Source organism: Carcharhinus amblyrhynchos, chromosome 5, assembly GCF_965287045.1.
Source record: "Carcharhinus amblyrhynchos chromosome 5, sCarAmb.v2.hapA, whole genome shotgun sequence".
Taxonomy (NCBI): Eukaryota; Metazoa; Chordata; class Chondrichthyes; order Carcharhiniformes; family Carcharhinidae; genus Carcharhinus; species Carcharhinus amblyrhynchos.
In genome coordinates, this window is record NC_137328.1 from 92,209,788 (window position 1) to 92,229,991 (window position 20,204).

The 20,204-nt window shown below is 40.8% G+C and overlaps 1 protein-coding gene across 2 annotated transcripts in view; it reads right to left on the minus strand.

Annotated features, from left to right (window-relative positions):
- Positions 1-2,060: 2,060 nt before the first annotated feature.
- xrcc4 (X-ray repair complementing 4) overlaps positions 2,061-20,204 on the minus strand; it is a 358,090-nt gene continuing 339,946 nt past the window's right edge. For both annotated transcript variants that reach the window (XM_080189182.1, XM_080189183.1), the window contains one exon: positions 2,061-5,419. In XM_080189182.1, the coding sequence (XP_080045308.1) occupies positions 5,305-5,419 (115 nt within the window). In that variant the 3' untranslated portion in view covers positions 2,061-5,304. The remainder of the gene's footprint in view (positions 5,420-20,204) is intronic.

A 20,204-nucleotide genomic window follows, 5' to 3' on the forward strand; every position in this document is an offset into this window, starting at 1 on the left:
TCTCCCAGCCACCTCCCCACCCCCCCTCCCTATTAGTTTAAATCATTCCTGAACACCCCAGCTAACCTCCCTGCTAAGACACTAGTCCCCCTCCCGTTCAAATCCTCCCCACCCCTCCTGTACAGTTGCCTTTCTCTCCTAAACACCTCCCAATGATCTACATAAGTAAACCCCTCTACCCTACACCAGTCCCTCAACCATGCATTCAACTGCATGATCTCGTCATTCTTAGCCCTGCTCATACTGGGCAGCAACCCAGACAGTGCCACCCTAGAGGTCCTGCCCTTTAGTTTGGCCCCCAACTCCCTAAATTGCCTACGGACCTCTCCCCTACTCCTCCTTCCTATATCCCCCTCCCCTACATGTACTATGACCTCTGCCTGGGTCCCCTCCCCTTTCAAAATTCCCTCTACCCTTTCCATTATATCTTTTACCCCTGCTCCAGGGAGGCAGACCACCATCTTGGAGTCGCGCCCTTGCCCACAGAACCTCCTATCAATCCCTCGGACCCTCCCATCCCCTACCACTATCACCTTACCAGACCCTTTCCGTCCCTCTAAATCAGTCTCCCCTTCCTTCCTATTTTTCTGTGCCCCTGCCGACGAACCTTGGGGGGCCTCCGGGGAGGCCGGGGGACCCTGACTACTCTTCTTCTTCCTCTTTCCCCTCCTAACAGTCGTCCATCCTCCCTTCTCTTCCGCCCTTGAGACCTCCTCCTGCTCATGTTTCCCAGCCATTATCTCCTCATTCTCCCTAACTAGAAACGCATCTTCCAGTCGCCCCTCGAGTTGCCTGATCCGGGCCCTCAATCGCTGCAGTTCTAAACATTTACTGCAGATGTGTACCTTGGGGACCCGTGACACCACCAGGAACTCCCACATGTGGCACCGGACGCAACTTACATTCCTCCCTATATTCCCTGCCATGTCCCAACCTCCTGTAAGTGCCCAAGGTAGGAATCTGACTCTCACCTTCTCTAAGCCTGCACTCGCCTAAGCCCAGCAAGCCAAAGCCCTTCTCACTCAGTTCCCACTCACTCCGCTGCCCGCTCCCGACGCTGCCCGCTCTATACTGCTACCCCTTTTTTATACCCCCCGCTCCCCCTTAACGACAATCCCCTGGCCTAACTTCCGGTACGGAAGTAAACTACACTCTAACAAGCCCCGAGAACCGGAAGTACAGGAAAAAAGCGGTTTTCACTTTAAATCAGTCACTCACCACAGCCACAGCCACCAGGTTCAATGCTCCGGAGAACAATGTCCTTGTGCATGAGTCTCAGAAAGTGGGTATGTAGGTGCAGAATATTATAAGCGAAATAGGATCTTAGCATTAATTGCAAATAGCCCAGAGTATAAAACAGAAGTGTTGCTATAATTATATAATGGATGAAAAGGGATCGGTTTAGGTTAGAGGGTCATTGTTTTTTAACTGGTCGGCGCAACATCGTGGGCCGAAGGGCCTGTTCTGCGCTGTAATGTTCTATGTTCTATATAAGGCATTGGTCAGACCACACTTGGAGTATTGTGTTCAGCTTTGGTCACCACTTTTGAGGAAAGATATGGTGGCACTAGAGGCAGTTCAGAAGAGGTTCACTAAATTGATTTCAGGTTTGAAGGAGCTGTTGTGTGAGGAGCGGTTGAGTAGCTTGGATTTGTATTCGCTGGAGTACAGAAGAATGAGGGGGGATTTGAATGAGATAAATAAAATACTCAATGGGATTGGTAAAATAAATGTTAACCAAATGTTCCCCTTTCTAGAACAATCTAAGACAAGAGGTCATGGTTGTAGAGTAAGAGGGGGGAGGTTTCAGACAGAGATAAGGAGAAGCTACTTCTTACAGAGGGCTGTGAATTTATGGAACTCAGTGCCCCAGATTGCAGTGGACATAGAATCAATCAATGGATTCAAGAAAAAGATAAATATTTGATCAAAAGCAGGATAAAAGGCTATGGGGAAAAGGCAGGGAAATGGAGTTAGGACGAGATGGAGATCAGCCATGATCACATAGAAGGCAGAGCAGGATCAAAGGACTAAACTGCCCACTCTCGCTCCTAATTCCTATGATGGTCTTTGATGAAACAGCTGAAGGTGTTTGGACCTTCAAAATTGCACTGTGTGGAACTCTTGGAGTGGTGCCTCCAACGCCACAAACATCAGTTTTGTGCTAAGTACGAGTCCACTGAATGTAATAAAGTTGTTTCTAGCCCAGATGCGGGAGCTATGATTGACCTTAGTACATTAAGACAGCAATTGGAATATCACTCAATGACCCCTCTCCTAGCCATTATCTAGAGACCATCCCCCTCTTAACAATGCACATTTAAGCGGTTTGAACAAAGAGAGAATTGAACTCAACTGTGACACTCTCATAGTTTAACAGTCAGCTCACATACTGTATGAAAACCCAATGTTGCTTTTGACCAAGGTACTAGCAAGGAATCATGTAACATATTCCAGTAAGAAGCCAATACCAAAAAGAGAAACTGGGGAGACAAAGTTGCCAGAGAGGAATTGGAGGCAAAAATATTTTTTGAACACATCAATTTTGATAAAATTGCTCAGTAGTGACACAAAAGAAAACTTAGTAGCCCCAAACACCATTCAAAGAAAACCATTTACATAAATGTCTCTCCTCAGCTACCCTTGCCCCCCAATCTGGGTTGCTCCGTCTCCTATAGCTGGCCCCAGCTGATAAAATCAATGAACAAGTTACAATTTTCCATGGCAATGCTACTCAAAAATGTGGTACAGAGGTTCATTCACTTGTAGGGGCATAGTACGAGATATCCATCCCACTATGCAACATGGAATCATCAAGTGACTTGATGATGAATAATTCAGCATACGCGAATATCAGTGAATCCCAGTTTGTTCTCAAAGGTTGTTGTGCAGCAATGTCAAAGAAGCACCTTCAGTTCTCTGAGTGCTCCTTGCTCCTTGTATCCACCACCCTCTGTTTGTGATTTAAATGCGGAACCCCCATGTTTAAAAAAGAGAAAAAAACACCAAGCATTTTACTCATGGTACGGTATAAAATAAATTCTGATTGTGGTGCATGTTTACAGTAGAGAAACAGCATTAAACACAAGCACATCAATAGTAAGGCAAATAAAAAACAGAAAGAAAGAATCCCTTGTTGAAATTAAACCAATGAAATCATCTTGAGTGACATATTGTAAATTAAGGGGTTCAGATCATGTCATAGAACATACAGCTCAATGGTGCATGAGGTAATCGGAGCCCACAGTTCAGCAAGGACCTTTCACTCACAGCTATCTACAGGCATAATTGAATCAAAAATACTGCCTTGGTTAATTTGATTTGTAGAGATCCACTATCCAAAATGAATAACCTTATTAAAGGAGTGTAGAATACTCTGCTTAAAGAATAGTACTTACCATTGTTCAAATTCAGTGAGTAATTCATGCAACTATAAGAATAAGAGAGATGCCAGTCCCTTCAATCAATCCTCAAGCCAGACTCAGGCTATCCTCTAATTAGTGATCTTCGGTTCTTTGGATGAGAAAAAGGTTTTTTGAGAAGAAGCTTCAGTTAGGTCTAAATGATAAAGGTAAGATGTGCAATAATTCTAAGTTACTGTGACAAGCTATCAAAGATCATCGTGGAGTAGCTACTACCAGAATAACTGGCCACCTTAAACTTAATAAAGAATAGTGCTCTTCTCATTAAAAGCATAGTAAAATTACAATAACCAAAGAGAATTATATTTCAGAATGGGCGAGGCAAAAGCTCTGTTCCTAAATAATAGCGTCACTTTGGTCTATTACTTGAATCTCTTTGTTATGTCCTCTTGTCATGTAATGCACATAACAATGTATTTCTGATCAAAATTCTGTCTCTATGAGATTGAAGCAGAGGATGCATCTATATTATAGATCAGTTAGATTGACATGAACACTAAGTTGCTTGGCTAAGCCTGTCCTACAGGTAAATCTCCTGCTTGCAAAAGCAAAGATAAAATAAGGATTTGTGAGGCTACATTAACCAATACCTATACACCATCTTGAGCACTTTGTAGATGATAATTTGAACATACTGTTTTTGAAATTGGATGTACTTGTTAGGAATTACCAAGACGTGCTCTTGGTGAGGGGATTCAACAAAGAAATATCATGACTAAACAATGAGACATTGAAATCTATAGCCTAGAGATTATTGTTGGTGATATTAAAGAACAAAAGCTTAAACATTTGTAATTAATTTCCACTATTTTAATGTAGACATTGCTACTTATTTTAAATCATTTAATTTCCCTGCTAAAATACCAGACAAAAAATGTGAAACATGTATATTTTTGCTAACATCAGCAACAGCTATTTCTATTCTGACATAATTTGTTGATTCTTGAGAGTACTGAGAATGGTTTGTTAGGAATCACAGTTACCTAGTGGATACCACAGTTCCACCAAATGTCAACTTTGGGATGTTGAGAGTTTGTGGTAACAGCCACAGGGGCTGCGAGGTCCAGAGCTACTGTTCAAAAGGCCTGCATCATGCTGTAGGACTTCCACCTCATTAAAATAAAAATGGAAAAGATCTTCCAGTCTTCACCCTTCACAAACACTTCATGCCCCATCCATACCAACTCATTTCCCCCCATGCCAAACTATGCTCCCCACCCATGCCCACTATGCCAAGCTGTGGCCCACTACTCATTCGCCCATGCTAAATTATGCCCATCAACCCAGCATATTATGTATAATGTGAATGAACCAACAGTGACAATGAGAGGGAATCAGAACATGCCCATCATTTTTAAATAGCTTCCAAATCCTTCCTACTTGGCGAAAATCCAGGGCTTTGTCTTTTATTCAGCTTACGTTTATTTACATTTGAGGCGGTGGCACTGCAACTAACTGCATGAAGCGAATATTCTTAAAAGGTGCAGTTAAAAAAATCATATGAAACCCAGTAAAGAAATTTGAGATGTATGGATTTTCCTGATTGCATAATTTTCCTCCACACTTCCATATGGAGTACAACAAAAGAGGAAAGCACATGTCATGTCACTCATGAGGGAAATATTGCAGGAGAACTGAAAGCACAGTGCATAGCATCAATAAGAAACTACGTTTTAAAAGAAACCAAGTGATGAAGATTGCCATATTAAACAGATGTTGTAACTGTAACTACACATGTAAATTTACTTATACCATGTGGTTTCTACAATAAAACTTCTTACATGACCAATTGTATTTCATTTAATGATGTTATTATAAGATATATGTACTTTGTTTATTTGCTGTTCTCTGTGCATATCATGTTTTAAAGAGAAATGACAGTTTAAATATTGTTGAAGAGATCATCTGGCTCAATAGTGTTGGGCAAGGTTTCCAGCGATTGTTCCTCTTTAGCTTGATTATGAATTATTGGTGGTGTAGAGTTCAGAGGGCATGATCTGCAGAATAACAAGCAAATAAATTAGAGGTCAAAACTGCAAAATAACTGGATTTCTTCAATTGTGAAGATAACATTGACCAGTTTTTGTTACTGAATAGCAAGTGTTATGAAATGCTCCCAGACACGCTCTCTTCAATGTTCTTCCTTCCGGAAAAAGATATAAAAGTCTGAGATCACATACCAACCGACTCAAGAACAGCTTCTTCCCTGCTGCCATCAGACTTTTGAATGGATCTACCTTATATGAAGCTGCTCTTTCTCTACACTCCATCTGTCAGTGTAATACTACATCCTGCACTCTCTCCTTTCCTTCTCCCTATGTACTCTTTGGAGAGTACATTTTGTCTGTATAGCTTGCAAGAAATAATATTTTTCACTGTATCCTAATACATGGAAATAATGAAAATAATAAATCAGTTCAATTAAATTTGTAATTGAGTGCACTGAGAATTCTTGAACGCAAAAATATTAATATTTTTGGGTAGGGAGCTCTCTATTTGCACTGATGGGAGAATAGCTTGCTGTTGCACACAAAAAATATGGCTACAAATATCACATTGAAAGTCAGACAAGGTAACGATACATGGCATTTTCAGCAATTCCTGTGAATTGATGGCTTGCTTTGCCAGCCAAGTAATTGGGAACAAACTCAAATTATTTCAGACTGTCATGCTGGTTAGTCAGTAACTTGTGTTACCAGGTGCTGAAACTAATACGTCAAGATTTCAAGGCGGTCGTGAGTGTCTTTTTTTAGCATTTCATCTATCGACCTCTATTGCAAAAGCCAGATCACTATAGATGACAGCTTTGGGAATTCTATGATCAGATATGTGTCAAGACTAATGAAAATGTATCTTTTTCATTGTGGCTTCAATCCCAATTGCAATGCAACTCTTCAGGATATCAACAATGTCTTTAATTTCTATTTGACAAATTGCAATTATTTAATTGAGTGAAGAAAGCATACCATAGAAATATGACAGTGCTGAAAAGTAACAGATTGTACATATAATATATACATACACACACACAGCTAGATTTTTTAATATGTCCTATGATGTATCAATTTGAACATATGTACAGTTCTCTATAGTTTAAACAAATGCCTGCTTATCTTCAAAAATGTAAGATTAAATATATTAATAATGATCGTTGTCCATAATGACAAACAAGTTTTAATTAGTAAGAGAACCCAATAATGTGCAATTATGAAGTTAAATGTTACGAACATGTTTGTTGAAATGCTATTTGAAAAAAAAGGTGATCCTTAACCTGGACTACCATGGAAGATTGGGGAAATAAGTGTCTAATATAAAATATTGAAAACTTAAAAAGGGGCAGAGCTTTGACGCACAGATTGACACAAAAACTTACATGCAGCTTGCTTCCTGTAGAAAATGTTCCTTTAGCTCATATACCAAACTACTAATCACCAATGTTAGAACAATGAAGAACTACACCAACGGAGACAAGCTAGATGAACTACTTGATCAAAAAGAGACTGAAAAATTCACCTATAAACTTTAAAGTCCTGTGTTCACAATCCAGATGCTCCTTTTAGCTTGAGGCTACAGAATTCACTCAGTGTTGTGTACTTTCAAAAGTTCAAAGTTACTTTTTAAAATGGTAAAATTACAAAGACCACTTTGGGCTAACAATCTTAAACTTACTTGTAAGTGACCTTCATGTTCGCAACATTCTTGATTTAGACCGTTGTCAAATTCAGAGACAACAGGACAAAATATTTTCCACCACTATGACTTCCAGAAATATGCTGCGATATTGTGCTTTGGTATTTAGAAAACATTTAACAATAAAATGATTATTATTCATTCTAAACAGTTATAATTCACCAAGAAGGTAATTACTTAAAATTGAAATGTATTTATACAGACTATTCTACCTGCATTGTTAATATTTGTTCATTTAAGTTAAAATATAAAACTTAGGGTTGTATGGTAAAGAATTGTACTTCTGTTCAGAAAGACTAAATCTGAATCTTAACCTCAACAGCCACATATAACTATTGCTGGGCTACTAAGTGGAGCATCTGTTTAGTGAAAGGGTTGCTGGGCTCCTAACACTGTGTGAGACCTGTGAAACTTGGCTACAATTTTATTCCTGCACATCATTAACGGATAACCGCCCCTTTTAACTGCCTTGATTGGCTACATGCCATGAATGAGCAGATAGATAGCTGCTAGTGCAGGGAAGCCACCAAGATACTTCAGTCCGATTTTCATGCACCGCACCCCCCCCCCCCACCCCCACCACCCCATCCCCCAAATCTTACATTTGATTGGCACTTAATGCTTCCAAGGAAACTAGGCACAGGACAATAAATACATGTTAGTGTCATCCACATCCCATGAACAACAATGATTTGCTTTTTTATATAGAATGGAGACCAAAGATTTGAGCAAAGAGGTTGATTTTCATCACAGAATGGTATTGCACAGGATTTGGCCCATTTATTGTTAGGGGTATGGAGTCTGTCACTTGGCTGCAGATGATATTCCCCAAATGTTTAACTGGAGGAACATAAGAACATAAGAAATAGGAGCAGGAGTAGGCCATCTAGCCTCTTGAACCTGCCCCACCATTCAATAAGATCATGGCTGATCTGATAGTAGTTCAGTTCCACTTACCCGCCTGCTCTCCATAACCCTCAATCTCCTTATTGATTAAAAATCTATCTACCTGTGATTTAAACACATTTAACGAGGTAGCCTCCACTGCTTCAATGGGCAGAGAATTCCAAAGATTCACTACCCTTTGGAAGAAACAGTTCCTCCTCAACTCTGTTCTAACAGGAAACTGCAGCTTATCTAAGAAATGCTGTCAGATAAACAGTGAAATAACATGGATAGTGGAGGTAGTCCATGCCGGCGACCTATGTTGGAGGTCCCAATGCCCATGGCGGGAGGAGGGGGATTGAGAATGGGTGTCTTTCAATTGAAGGGCACCCTGATTTCTGTAAAGCCAGGCATGCCGGCATGTTTAGGACCCACCCCACAAAATGACAACGCAAAACATGACTGCCTTCAAAAGAATGAAGTGTAGAATGGTCTCACTGAAAAATCTGCCCATTTTCTGACTGAACCTGACACTTGGCCATTTTTTGGGAAAATTCCACCAAGTCTTTATCTTGGGTAAAAACTTAGGATGTGGCTTACAGTTCACAATATAGACTTTAAAGGAAAGATGAGAGGGGAAAAAGATAAAGACAAAAACTTTCTTCTTGACCATGCAAGTTGCAGAATTGGAAAATAAAAATCAACACAGTCCCAAATGACCAGAGGCTGTTTTGCCCTTTGTGGGCAGAAGTTGACTGGTGGTGATTTAACCTTAGGATCATCACACTTCAGGTGAGGGGCAAGGTTGAGAAGGAAGGTCTTCTTGAATAACCTCAGCCGGTACACAAACTGACACTGTTAGCGTTATTCCACATCACAAATTAGCCTTTGAGCTAATTGAACTAACTGACTCCCAGAATTGGAAGGGCAGTAGCCTGATCTCTGACCTTTGATCCTGGGGGGTGAGGCCCCTTCTATTAGTGTGAGTGGATGGAATCTGCTCTTAATGGCATGACTCTTTTAGGTGTTTCAAAGAAAGGGTCCACACATCAGTACAAATACTGATTAGAAAATCAAATCCCTTCTTGGAGAGTTTGAAGTATATGGTGTTATACAGGCAGTTACAGTTATCAGGTTTATAAGATTATTGTGTTTTGGATTGTGGTTTTAAAATTAGGTTAAAATGAATGGGGTCATGTGAATTCTCTGAATGCTGAATGACAGCAAGTCTGGCTAAGTCAAGCAACCTGCTGAGCAACGTGTGAAGTCTTCACACCTGGGAACAAAAGGTGAGGGCAGCTGTGCTAAAAGTAAATGGACTTGCTGGCTCCAAGCTTTCAGGCAGAAGGGCAAAGAGGAGCAAAGAACAGCAGTAGGTGTAGTCAGCAAAGAGAAGTTGCTACATGTTTTACTGAATGCTATTGAAGCCGGATACAGGAGGGAGACGGTCTCTAGTCGAAGAGACACATTACACAGCCATGTGAGGAATCCAGAAGGTTCATCCTTGCATGGCCTGGGGTAGGGAGGGGAAGAAAGAATCACTGAAACATGCTGGTAGCTGATTTGGGAAACGCTGAAAGTTGAGAGAGCACCTGCAGACAGACACTCTAAATGATTACTTGATCAAACAGGAAATTGTGAACCCACTGAAAGTGGGAAATGACAATGAGCCATTGTTTAAAGTTTATTTATTAGTGTCACAAGTAGGCTTACATTAACATTGCAATGAAGTTGCTGTGAAAATGCCCTGGTCACCACGCTCTGGCACCTGTTCGGGTAACTGAGGAAGAATTTAGCATAGCCAATGCACCTAACCAGCACATCTTTTGGATTGTGGGAAGAAACTGGAACACTCAGAAGAAACCGATGCAGGCATGGGGGAAGGTGCAGACTCTGCACAGACAGTGACCCCAAGCCTTGAACTGAACCCAGCTCCCTGGCGCTGAGAGGCACCAATGCAAACCACTGTGCTAGACTGCCACCCTGATTATGAGAACTGTAATTCTGAGGAGAATGCAATATGTATTACGTATAAAAGAGAATGGCTCTTTTCAGTAGTGAAAGTATACTTTGCCGACAAAAATAGTGTTCAGTTGTGTTTGTTTTTAGTTGTTTATCACAGTGAAAATCTTAAAATGTGAAATCTTGTCATGTCATCCTTTCCAGCTGTTCAGTGGAAGCTTGAAGGTCCCAGTGGGTATAATATGCCTTATAGCAGCATGCCATCACCAAAAGGCAAATGGGTAATGGGATCCAGCCTCAGTTTCACTTTGGCCTGCGAACATAACACAGCTCTGATGTCTTTAAGTTTTCTATCCATGTATACAGGTTCTCAAGTACCTTGTTTAAATACATAAACTCATGACACCTTACGAGTGATTGGTGCCTTCGTATCCTCATAAAGAGGATGGTGTTCAGCGGTGGTCAAACAATATAGCAGGAGGATTAAGTTCAGATACAACATGGTGAATAGCATTAGATCGTGCTACATGGTGTGACCCTTGACGTTTTTGTCAATATCGGAGAGTGTTGAAAACACAGCAGGTGACTGTGAAGAAAAGCTTTGAAGACAGAGCGTTGAGATAGGCTCAAGTAACCTTTTAGAGCTGGTAAGTAGAGGGATCCCACATGGGGAGATTGCAGCGCATAGCCTGTTCAGTGAGTAGGGGACCAGCACTCGGTTAGCTCAGTCAGGAAGGATGACACATAAGTTCTACGCCTTGCAGATGCACAATAGTGACTCTAGCAGTCACTTGAATTCCGAAACCTGCAGCTCAAGCTTCTGCAGCCAGTGACATGTCCTGCAGATTTGTTCATCTAGGACACATGGTTCGTCCATGACTTCCCACATGCTGCTGGATGTATATTCTAATATACCTTGTCAGCACAAAGAACCTGTGATTTCAGATGAAGTTCTTACTTATGTTTGGTTGAAAATACATTTGCCCTCTTTCATGTCCATGGCACTGACTTCAATGTCATCATCGACTACTTTAACAAATAGCCCATTATTTGACAATTACACAATATGTCAAGCATAACTGCTTCATACACTCTGAGTGCTAGTTTCGGTTTACTTGATGTTCCTAGAGACATTATTATGGATAATGGTTTGCAATTTATTGGCAAGCCATTTCAGGATGTGTGGTGTGAGAAGAGCAATATCAATCACACTACTTCATCTCTTCATTACCCAAGATCTAACAGTCGAGCTGACTGAATGTTTTGCATGATGAAATCTCGAGTTCTCAAATGTAGACAGGCCAAGCAAGATCTTCAAATTGCAATGATACACCTGAGAATGACACTATCACTGGCAAAGTTCATGTTTGGCAGACCAGTACTTTATCCATCTTACCCATTTTACGCTCTCAGATACTAGACAGAGTAACTTTTAAAACAGCAAAGGAGTTTGTAAGGCTTATCTTTACATCTTCAGAACAAAGGTGTGACATTTTAAATTCTTAAGTCCTCTGCCATCATCCCATAGTCTAAGAAAAATAGAAAAATAACAGCCAGTGCCTCCATTATTTGTACTCTCACTTCCTTCAATATCCTTGGGTACAGCTCACCCAGTCCTGGTCCCTTATCAAATTTAATTACAGACAGCCTATCCAATACTTACTCCTTATAAATTTTAATCCTTCTAGTATCCAAATTACTTCCTCTTTCACCATACTCGAGGTAGCATCTTCTTTTTTGGTAAAGACAAATGCAAAGTATTCATTTCAAATCTCAGCTATCCCCCGTCTACATGAATAAATCTCCTTTGTGGTCTCTAATTGGTCCGATCCTCTTTTTGCTAACCTCTTACTCTTAATATGCCTTTTGACAACTTTGGGATTCCCTTTTATGTTGGCTGCCAGTCTCTTTTTATACTCCCTCTTTGCTTCTCTTAGTTGCTCCCCTCTGAACCTTCTATATTCAACCTGGTGCTGGTCAACTTCTATTTGCTTATTGTACAAAAATAATACTTGGTTTGGAGATTACCAAAGCTCCCTAATAATTGCATAAACAAAAAGGAACCTATTATTTTTATTCCCCCATTAATGAGAGTCTTATTTAACACAGTAAAAGCTTCAATAACCCGCTTGGCAGGGTTATTTTTTGTATACTCAGTTGTATACTCAGAAAATAGTATTTTCTGTATACTCAGTTTGCTGGTTTGTGACGTGGACCGATGCCAATAGCGCACAACTAATTCCTGTACTGGCGGAAGTTATTCATGAAAGCCCACCTTCTCAACCTTGCTTGGTGCAGGATAGGGTTTTGGAGGACCCACAGTTTTACTGCTTAATTTCTTATTTTTTTGTCAGGTAACTGGAGGTGTGATGATCCTCAGGCTAAATCACCACCAGTCAGCTCTCTCCAAAAAGGGTAGAGCACCCTATGGTCAAATGGGACAAATCACCTTCATTACCAAAAAATAGTTTATAGTTCTGCAATGTATATTTTAAATTTCCAAGTTATTCTAATGGTTCTGGAGTACATTGCTTTACAAATGTCATCACACCTAAACAAGAAAGGACCTTCTCAACGGATCACTGGATGATGAAGAGTCATGCAGAATTTGAAGTTGTTTGGTTAAGTTACCAGACTGTGTGGAGTTAGCCGGCCTTAACTGAGTTAAGCATGACAACAGACCTGTGCCCTGACAAAAATGAAAGAAAATAAGCCAGCTTCCAAATCCTATTGCTACTTTGTCCAATCTCCACTCTTGCAATAAAACTGCAGGTCACTTCAAACTCTATCCTGCACCAACAAAGCACGCTATCATGTCGGTCTCACAGATTAATATTGGCTCCTGAATTCACAATGCCTGTAATTTAGAACTTCCATCCTTTTGTTTGAACCTCATTGTGGTCTCACCCCTCTCTTTCACCATAACCTCCTACTTTTCTATCACCCCTCCTTTCCCACCATCTTGACATCTCCGTTCCTCTGACTCTGGTCTCTTGTATCCACTTTGACAGCTGTGCCTAAGCCACTTATGTACTACATTCTGAAATTCACTCCACTCCCTCCCCAAACACCCCAATTCCCCTCCTCCCAACCCATAAGACACAGGAGCAGAATTCGGCTACTCGGCCCATTGAGTCCACCATTCAATCATGGCTGATATTTTTCTCATCCCCATTCTCCTGCGTTTTCCCATAACCCCTGGTCCCCTTATTAATCAAGAACCTAGCTATCTCTGTCTTAAAGACCTGGCCTCCACAATCTTTGTGGCAAAGAATTCCATAGATTCACCACTCTCTGGCTGAAGAAATTCCTCCTCATCTCTGTTTTAAAGGATTGTCTCTTTAGCCTGAGGTTGTGCCCTCTGATTCTAGTTTTTCCCACTGGTGGAAACATCCTCTCCATGTCTATTCTGTCTAGGCCTCACAGTATCCTGTAAGTTTCAATAAGATCCCCCCTCTTCCTTCTAAACCCCAATGAATACAGACCCAGAGTCCTCAACCGTTCCTCACACAACAAGTTCTTCATTTCAGGGATCATTCTTGTGAACCTCCTTTGGACCCTTTCCAAGGCCATCACAACCTTTCTTAGATACAGGGCCCAGAGCTGTTCACAATACTCCAAATGGGGTCTGACCAGAGTCTTATACAGCCTCAGAAGTACATCCCTGCTCTTGTATTTGAGCCTCTCGACATGAATGCTAACATTGCATTTGCCTTCCTAACTGCTGAATGGACCTGCATGTTAACCGTAAGAGAATTGTGAACAAAAACATCCAAGTCCCTTTGTGCTTCTGATTTCCTAAGCACTTCCCCATTTAGAAAATAGTCTATGCCTCCATTCCTCCTTCCAACGTGCATAACCTCACACTTTTCCACATTGTATTCCATCTGCCATTTCTTTGCCCACTCTCCTAACCTGTCCAAGTCCTTCTGCAGCGCCCCATCCCCCAACTTCCTCAATACTACCTGTCCCTCTATATATTTTTGTATCGTTTGCAAACTTGGCAAAAGTGCCTTCAGTTCCTTCTTACAAATCGTTAATGTATATTGTGAAACGTTGTGGTCCCAGCATCAACCCCTGATGCACATCACTAGTCTCCAGCTGCTATCCTGAAAAAGACCTCTTTATCCCCACTCTCTGCCTTCTGCCAGCCAGCCAATCCTTTACCCATGCCAGGATCTTTCCCTTAACATCATGGGCTCTCAACTTATTTAACAGTCTCCTATATGGCACCTTGTCAAAGGTCTTTTGGAAATCCAAATAAATCACGTCCACTGGTTCTCCTTATCTAACTTCCTTGTTACCTCCTCAAAGAACAGGTTTGTCAGACATGACCTCCTCTTGACAAAGCCGTGCTGACTCAGTAATATTTTATCATGCACTTCTGCAATCTCATCTTTAATAATGGACTCTAAAATCTTGAATGATCAAAGTCAGGTTAACCCATCTATAATTTTCCTTCTGTTGCCTCCATCCCTTCTTAAACAGTGGTGTTACATTAGCTACTTTCCAGTCCTCTGGGACCCTCCGTGCCACCAGCGATTCTTGAAAGATCACAACCAATGCCTCCAATGTTTCCTCAGCTATCTCTTTTGGAACTCTGGGTGTAGTCCACCTGGTCCAGGTCATTCATCCACCTTCAGAGCTTTCAGTTTCCCCAGAACTTTCTCCTTAGTGATGGCCACTGCACTTACCTGTGCCCCCTGATCCTCCTGGAGCTCTGGCATCCCACTGGTGTCTCCAGCTTGAAGACTGATGCAAAGTAACTATTCAGTTGCTCTGCCATTATTTTCCTATTATTATCTCTCCAGCCTCATTTTCCAGTGGTCCAATGTCTACTTTTGCCTCTCTCTTATGTTTTATATATTGAACTCTTCCAATCTTCTTTTATATTACTAGCTAGCTTACACACATATTTCATCTTCTCATCATCGCCCCCCCCCCCACACACACACACACACACAATTGCTTTTTCAGTTGTCCTCTGCTTGCTTTTAAAGGCTTCCCACTAATCCTCGCCACTGTGTATGCTTTTTGCTTTGCTTTTATACTGTCCATGACTTCCCTCATCATCCGTGGATGCCTTGTTTGCCCCTGAGCATGTTTCCTCCTCTGTGGCCACAATTTCTGTTGTGGCTCCTGAATAACCCCCAAAACTTCCTGCCATTGCTGTTCTCTATTCTCTACCTTGTTGTTCTTCAATTTCCCCTCCTTTGCCTCATGGACATTTTTTCAATGCTTTTGTCAAGTGCCAAGGGGCATTATTCTAATTTAAAAGTGCTTTTGAAATGCAAGTTGTTGTTAATTATAATCATCCAGTGATGCAATTTGGAAAGTATGTGCAGGGATGTCAGTTTAGAATAAGATTGTGTGGTCTGTGGTCACATGCAACATGGTCTATCTCACACATAAACAAGAACTTGGATTAACTTATTTGTTGATTTTCTTGCTACTTTTAAGCTTTAAATGCCTAAAGATGTGTTAAGATAATGTTTTGTGCCTCATTTTTTCCAGTAGGTTCTTATTTTTCTAGATTATCACTATCACTCCCCATGAATTCATAATATTTTGTAAATATGAGGAAACAATTGCATGAGGTCTATCATATCGATGATAAAATGATAAAAGGAGCTAGAAGAGGTGTCCTAATAGGCACCTAAACTTGCACTGTGATTTAGGGAACCAAAAAAGAAAATGCTGGAAAATCTCAGTAGGTCTGGCAGCATCTGTATGGAGAGAAGAGAGCTGACGCTTCAAGTCCAGATCACACTTTGTCAAAGCGGTGATTTACTTACTGTTTGACTATTTGAAAAATAGTCCTGAACATTACAGTATAGAAACAGGTAATTTAACCCAACGAGTCTCAGCTGATGTTTTTCTCTTCGCGTCACCTAGTCCAGCCCCATGTTGCTGCCTTCTCCCTGTAACCTTTCATTCTCTTCTTTACAAGCAAATTTCTAACAACCAAGTTTCTAGTCTTTCCTTGAAAATCCACGCTTTAACCATCCTCTGTGTATAGGTTTGTTTCCTAACTTTAAACTCTTACGTTCCCTCTAATTATCACTTTGCACAGCAATGGAACAATCTTATACAATATGCACCATTGAACCTTCCATAGTCTTAAAGTTCTATCAGGTTACTTATTAGCCTTCTCAACAATAATCCCTAACCTCTCCATCAAACAGAGTTAAATTCATTATCACTATTATTATGCAAAAAGATAAAATTAATAGAGATGTATCTGAAAAGTAGATGCAGTGAAGGTGATCTAATTCATTCAACCAGGAAGAACAGAGCATCCTGTAACAGCATCCAACATTTTCTTAAAAACATTCCAGGGTATTTACCCACACAACTCCACCTGAGAGTCCATTTTACAGTCAGGACTTTTCAGCCTGGTTGTGGCTGGCCCCTCTACGGCGAATGTGGTGATGATGTGGATATGCTGGCGTTGGACTGGGGTAAACACAGTAAAAAGTCTGACAACACCAGGTTTTAATCCAACCGATTTCGAATGTGGTGAGCCAGTCAAGACTCCACTGACTTTGGCAGGACTGAAGCTCCTGTTGGTCGGCTGGACCAGAAATTCCCGACCTATGTGTTTGCACGAAGATCTTTCTAAACTGACAAGGAACTACAAAAGGGTCATGAATGAAGCTCAGTCCATCATGTGAACCAGCCTCCCATCCATTGACTCTGTCTGCACTTCCCGCTCCCTCGGAAAAGCAGCCAGCATAATTAAGGACACTATGCTCCACAGACACACTCTCTTCCACCCTCTTCCATTGGGAAAAAGATATAAAAGTCTGAGGACATGTATCAACTGACTCAAGAACAGCTTCTTCCCTGCTGTCATTAGACTTGAAATTAAATTCACCTTTCTCTACACCCTAGCTATAACTGTGACACTACATTCTGCGCCCTCTCCTTCTCTATGAATGGTATGCTTTGTTTGCATAGTGCGCAACAAAGAATACTTTTCATTGTATACCAATACACGTGACAGTAATAAATCAAATCAAGTTAGTTCTAAGTATGCCTTATTTGAACAAATACCACCTTTTCCTATTTTTTGATTTAATTTTGAAGTATATTTCAATACTCTTGGGGTGTGTGTGTGTGTGTGTGTGTGTGTGTGTGTGGGGGGGGGGCGGTGGGGGTGGTGGATAACATGTCAGCATGGATAGAGGTTTGGTTAGTTAACAGGAAATGAAAAGCAGGTTTTTTTGGGTCGGCAAGATGTGACAGGGACAATGTTGGTGCCTCAACAATTTATGTCAATAATTTGGATGAAGGGACCAAGTGTATGTTTGTTAAATTTGCTGATGATATAAAGTTGTGAATAGCACATAAGAAGCCTTTAATGGAACATGGATTGATTGGGCATTTGGCAGATGGGAGTATAATGTGGGAAAATGTGAACTTTAATTGGAGGGACATTGCAGAACTCTGTAGTACAGAAGGATCTGGGTGTCCTGGTACATTTTAAAAAAATGATTAATGGGATGAGGGCATCATGGGTTAGGCCAGCATTTATTGCCCATCCCATTTGTTCTTGAGAAGATGATGGTGAGCTGCCATCATGAACCTCTGCAGTCCATGTGGTATAGATACACCTACAGTGGTGTCAGGGAGGGAGTTACAGGATTTTGACCCAGCAACTGTGAAAGAATGGCAATATCTTCCATGAAACACAAAAGTGAACATGCAGATGCAGAATGGGATTAGAAAGGCCAATGGAACATTGTCATTTATAGAGAGGGTAATGGAACATAGAAGTAGGGACATTTTACTGCAGCTAATCAGAGTATTGGTGAGACCATATCTAGTGTACTGTGTACAATTTGGTCTCCTTATTTAAGAAGATATACAAATGCATTAGGACAAGCTCACAGAAGATTCACTCAATTGATACCTTAGGAGATGGGGTCATGGAGTTATCTTACGAGGAAAGGTTGGACAAGCTGGGCCTATATCCATTGGAGTTTAGAAGATTGAGGGATGATCTTATTGAAATATATAAGATCCTGAGGAGACTTCACAGATTGGATGCTGAAAGGATACTTCCACTTGTGGGACAGGCCAGGCACTATGTTTAAAAACAAGGGGTTTCCATTTAAGATAGAAATGGGAAGATCACTTTTCCTCAGAGGTTTATGAGCATTGGGAACTCTCTTCCATGGAGAGTGGCGGAGATTGGAATATTTTTAATGTAGATGTAGGTAGACTACTGACTAAGAAGGGAGTCAAAGGTTATTAGGGGTGGTGAAACGTGGAGTTGAGGCCACCATCAGATTAGCCTTGACCTCAATGAACAGTAGAAGAGCAGACTCAAGGGGCTTAACGGATTACTCCTGTTCCTAATTCATATTAAGATTCACATCAGCCATTCTCTTTTGTGGTTTCTCTCTCAACATCAGTAAAATGAAGGAGGTACTCATCAACTTCAGGAAGTGTAGTGGAGAACATGCCCCTGTCTACATCAGTGGTGATGAAATGGAAACAGTCGAGAGCCTCAAATTTCCAGGTGTCCAGATCACCACCAACCTGTACTTGTCCCTCCATGCTGATGCTATAGTTAAGAAAGCCCACCAATGCCTTTACTTTCTCAGGAGGCTAAGAAAATTCAGCACATCCACCACAACTCTCACCAACTTTTACAGATGCATCATAGAAAGCATCCTTTCCAGATGTATCACAGCTTGGTATGGCTTCTGCTCTGATCAGGACTGCAGGAAACTACAAAGGGTTACGGGTGAAGCCCAGTCCATCACGCAAACCAGCCTCCCATCCATCGACTCTGCCTACACTTCCCACTGCCTCGAAAAAGCAGCCGGCAAAATCAAGAACCCCACGCACCCTGGACATTCTCTCTTCCACTTTCTACAAAAGTCTAAAAACACATACCAACTAACTCAAGAACAACTCCTTCCCTGCTGCCATCAGTCTTTTGAATAGACCTACTAAATTGATCTTTGTCAACACCCTATGACTACAATACCACATTCTGCACCCTGTCCTTTTCTATTCTATGTACTCAATGATCAGTATGTTTAGCCTGTGTAGCGTGCAAGAAACAAACTTTTCCCAATACATGTGACAATAAAAAAAACCTAATTTCTTCATAATCTTACCCTGAAATTTTACCAGTTTCCCCTCTATGTCTTAAATTAAGCAAATATTTCAGCTTATTCTTATTTTTCACTCAATTAAACATGTTGTGGATATAAAGAGAGCAGAAACAATGTAGCTAAGCTATTAGTAAGGGGAAAATATGTATCTGGTTGTGTTAGTAAGTGAGAAGTAAGAAAAATGTAAATATATCAGCAAGTAAAAATAATGTACTGAAATTGCTGACAATAAACAGGACTAACATTTTTGAGGATTCCCAATATTTTTCTGTTTCAGCTGCTAGTATCACTTGCCACACTAATTTTTCAGATGTGATTCCCCTCAGTGAAGGCTAAACAATCGGAATGCAGCAGATGGACAAACTGCTGATATGACAATATGAGGTTATTTGTTTACTATAGACTTGTGGAAATCCTTACCCTGTATCTCATACCTATTTCAGATCTAAAGAGTAATGGCTCTCTCTCTGCTTTCTTTTCTTTACTAACTTCTACCACTCCTCCAAAAGCATTGACCTGTTGTTGAGCATGGTTCTATGCACAGCAGTTTTCCTCTGATACCATGCTCCAGTGGCAAATCTAAAATTAGGAGTCTACATAAGTACATTTAACAGTATAAAACATTGAGATGGGAGTGGGGTGAAAAAAATACTCCACAAACAAGATGCCTTATTTCACTCATCTGCACTTCCAGCAAGGATTATTATATTCAATTAGGCACAGGAATCCTGGCCTGATTTCTTCTCCTGAATAGGCACACTGAAGATAATTGTAACAACCTTAAAACTATACTGCTGTTCTGGTTGATATCAACTAACTCAGCATAGATTTCACACAAGACCGGATCAAAGATGAACCTTGCTGGTCAGCATGGTTCAGCTACCACTTGTCAACTATGTTAGTACTGGGAGACCCTGGGGAATTTGCATAAACAGAACTTGCACAATGATGACAAAAAGATACCTGAAAACTAATTCCAGTTACAAACTTCCAGCTCGATTTGATGATGACATTTGATAAACTCTTGAGTCACACAAGTGCTGAATATTGCTAGAAATGCAGGAAGAATGGGAATCATCAAGACAATTCAGTCATATCACGTTAGTAGTCTGAG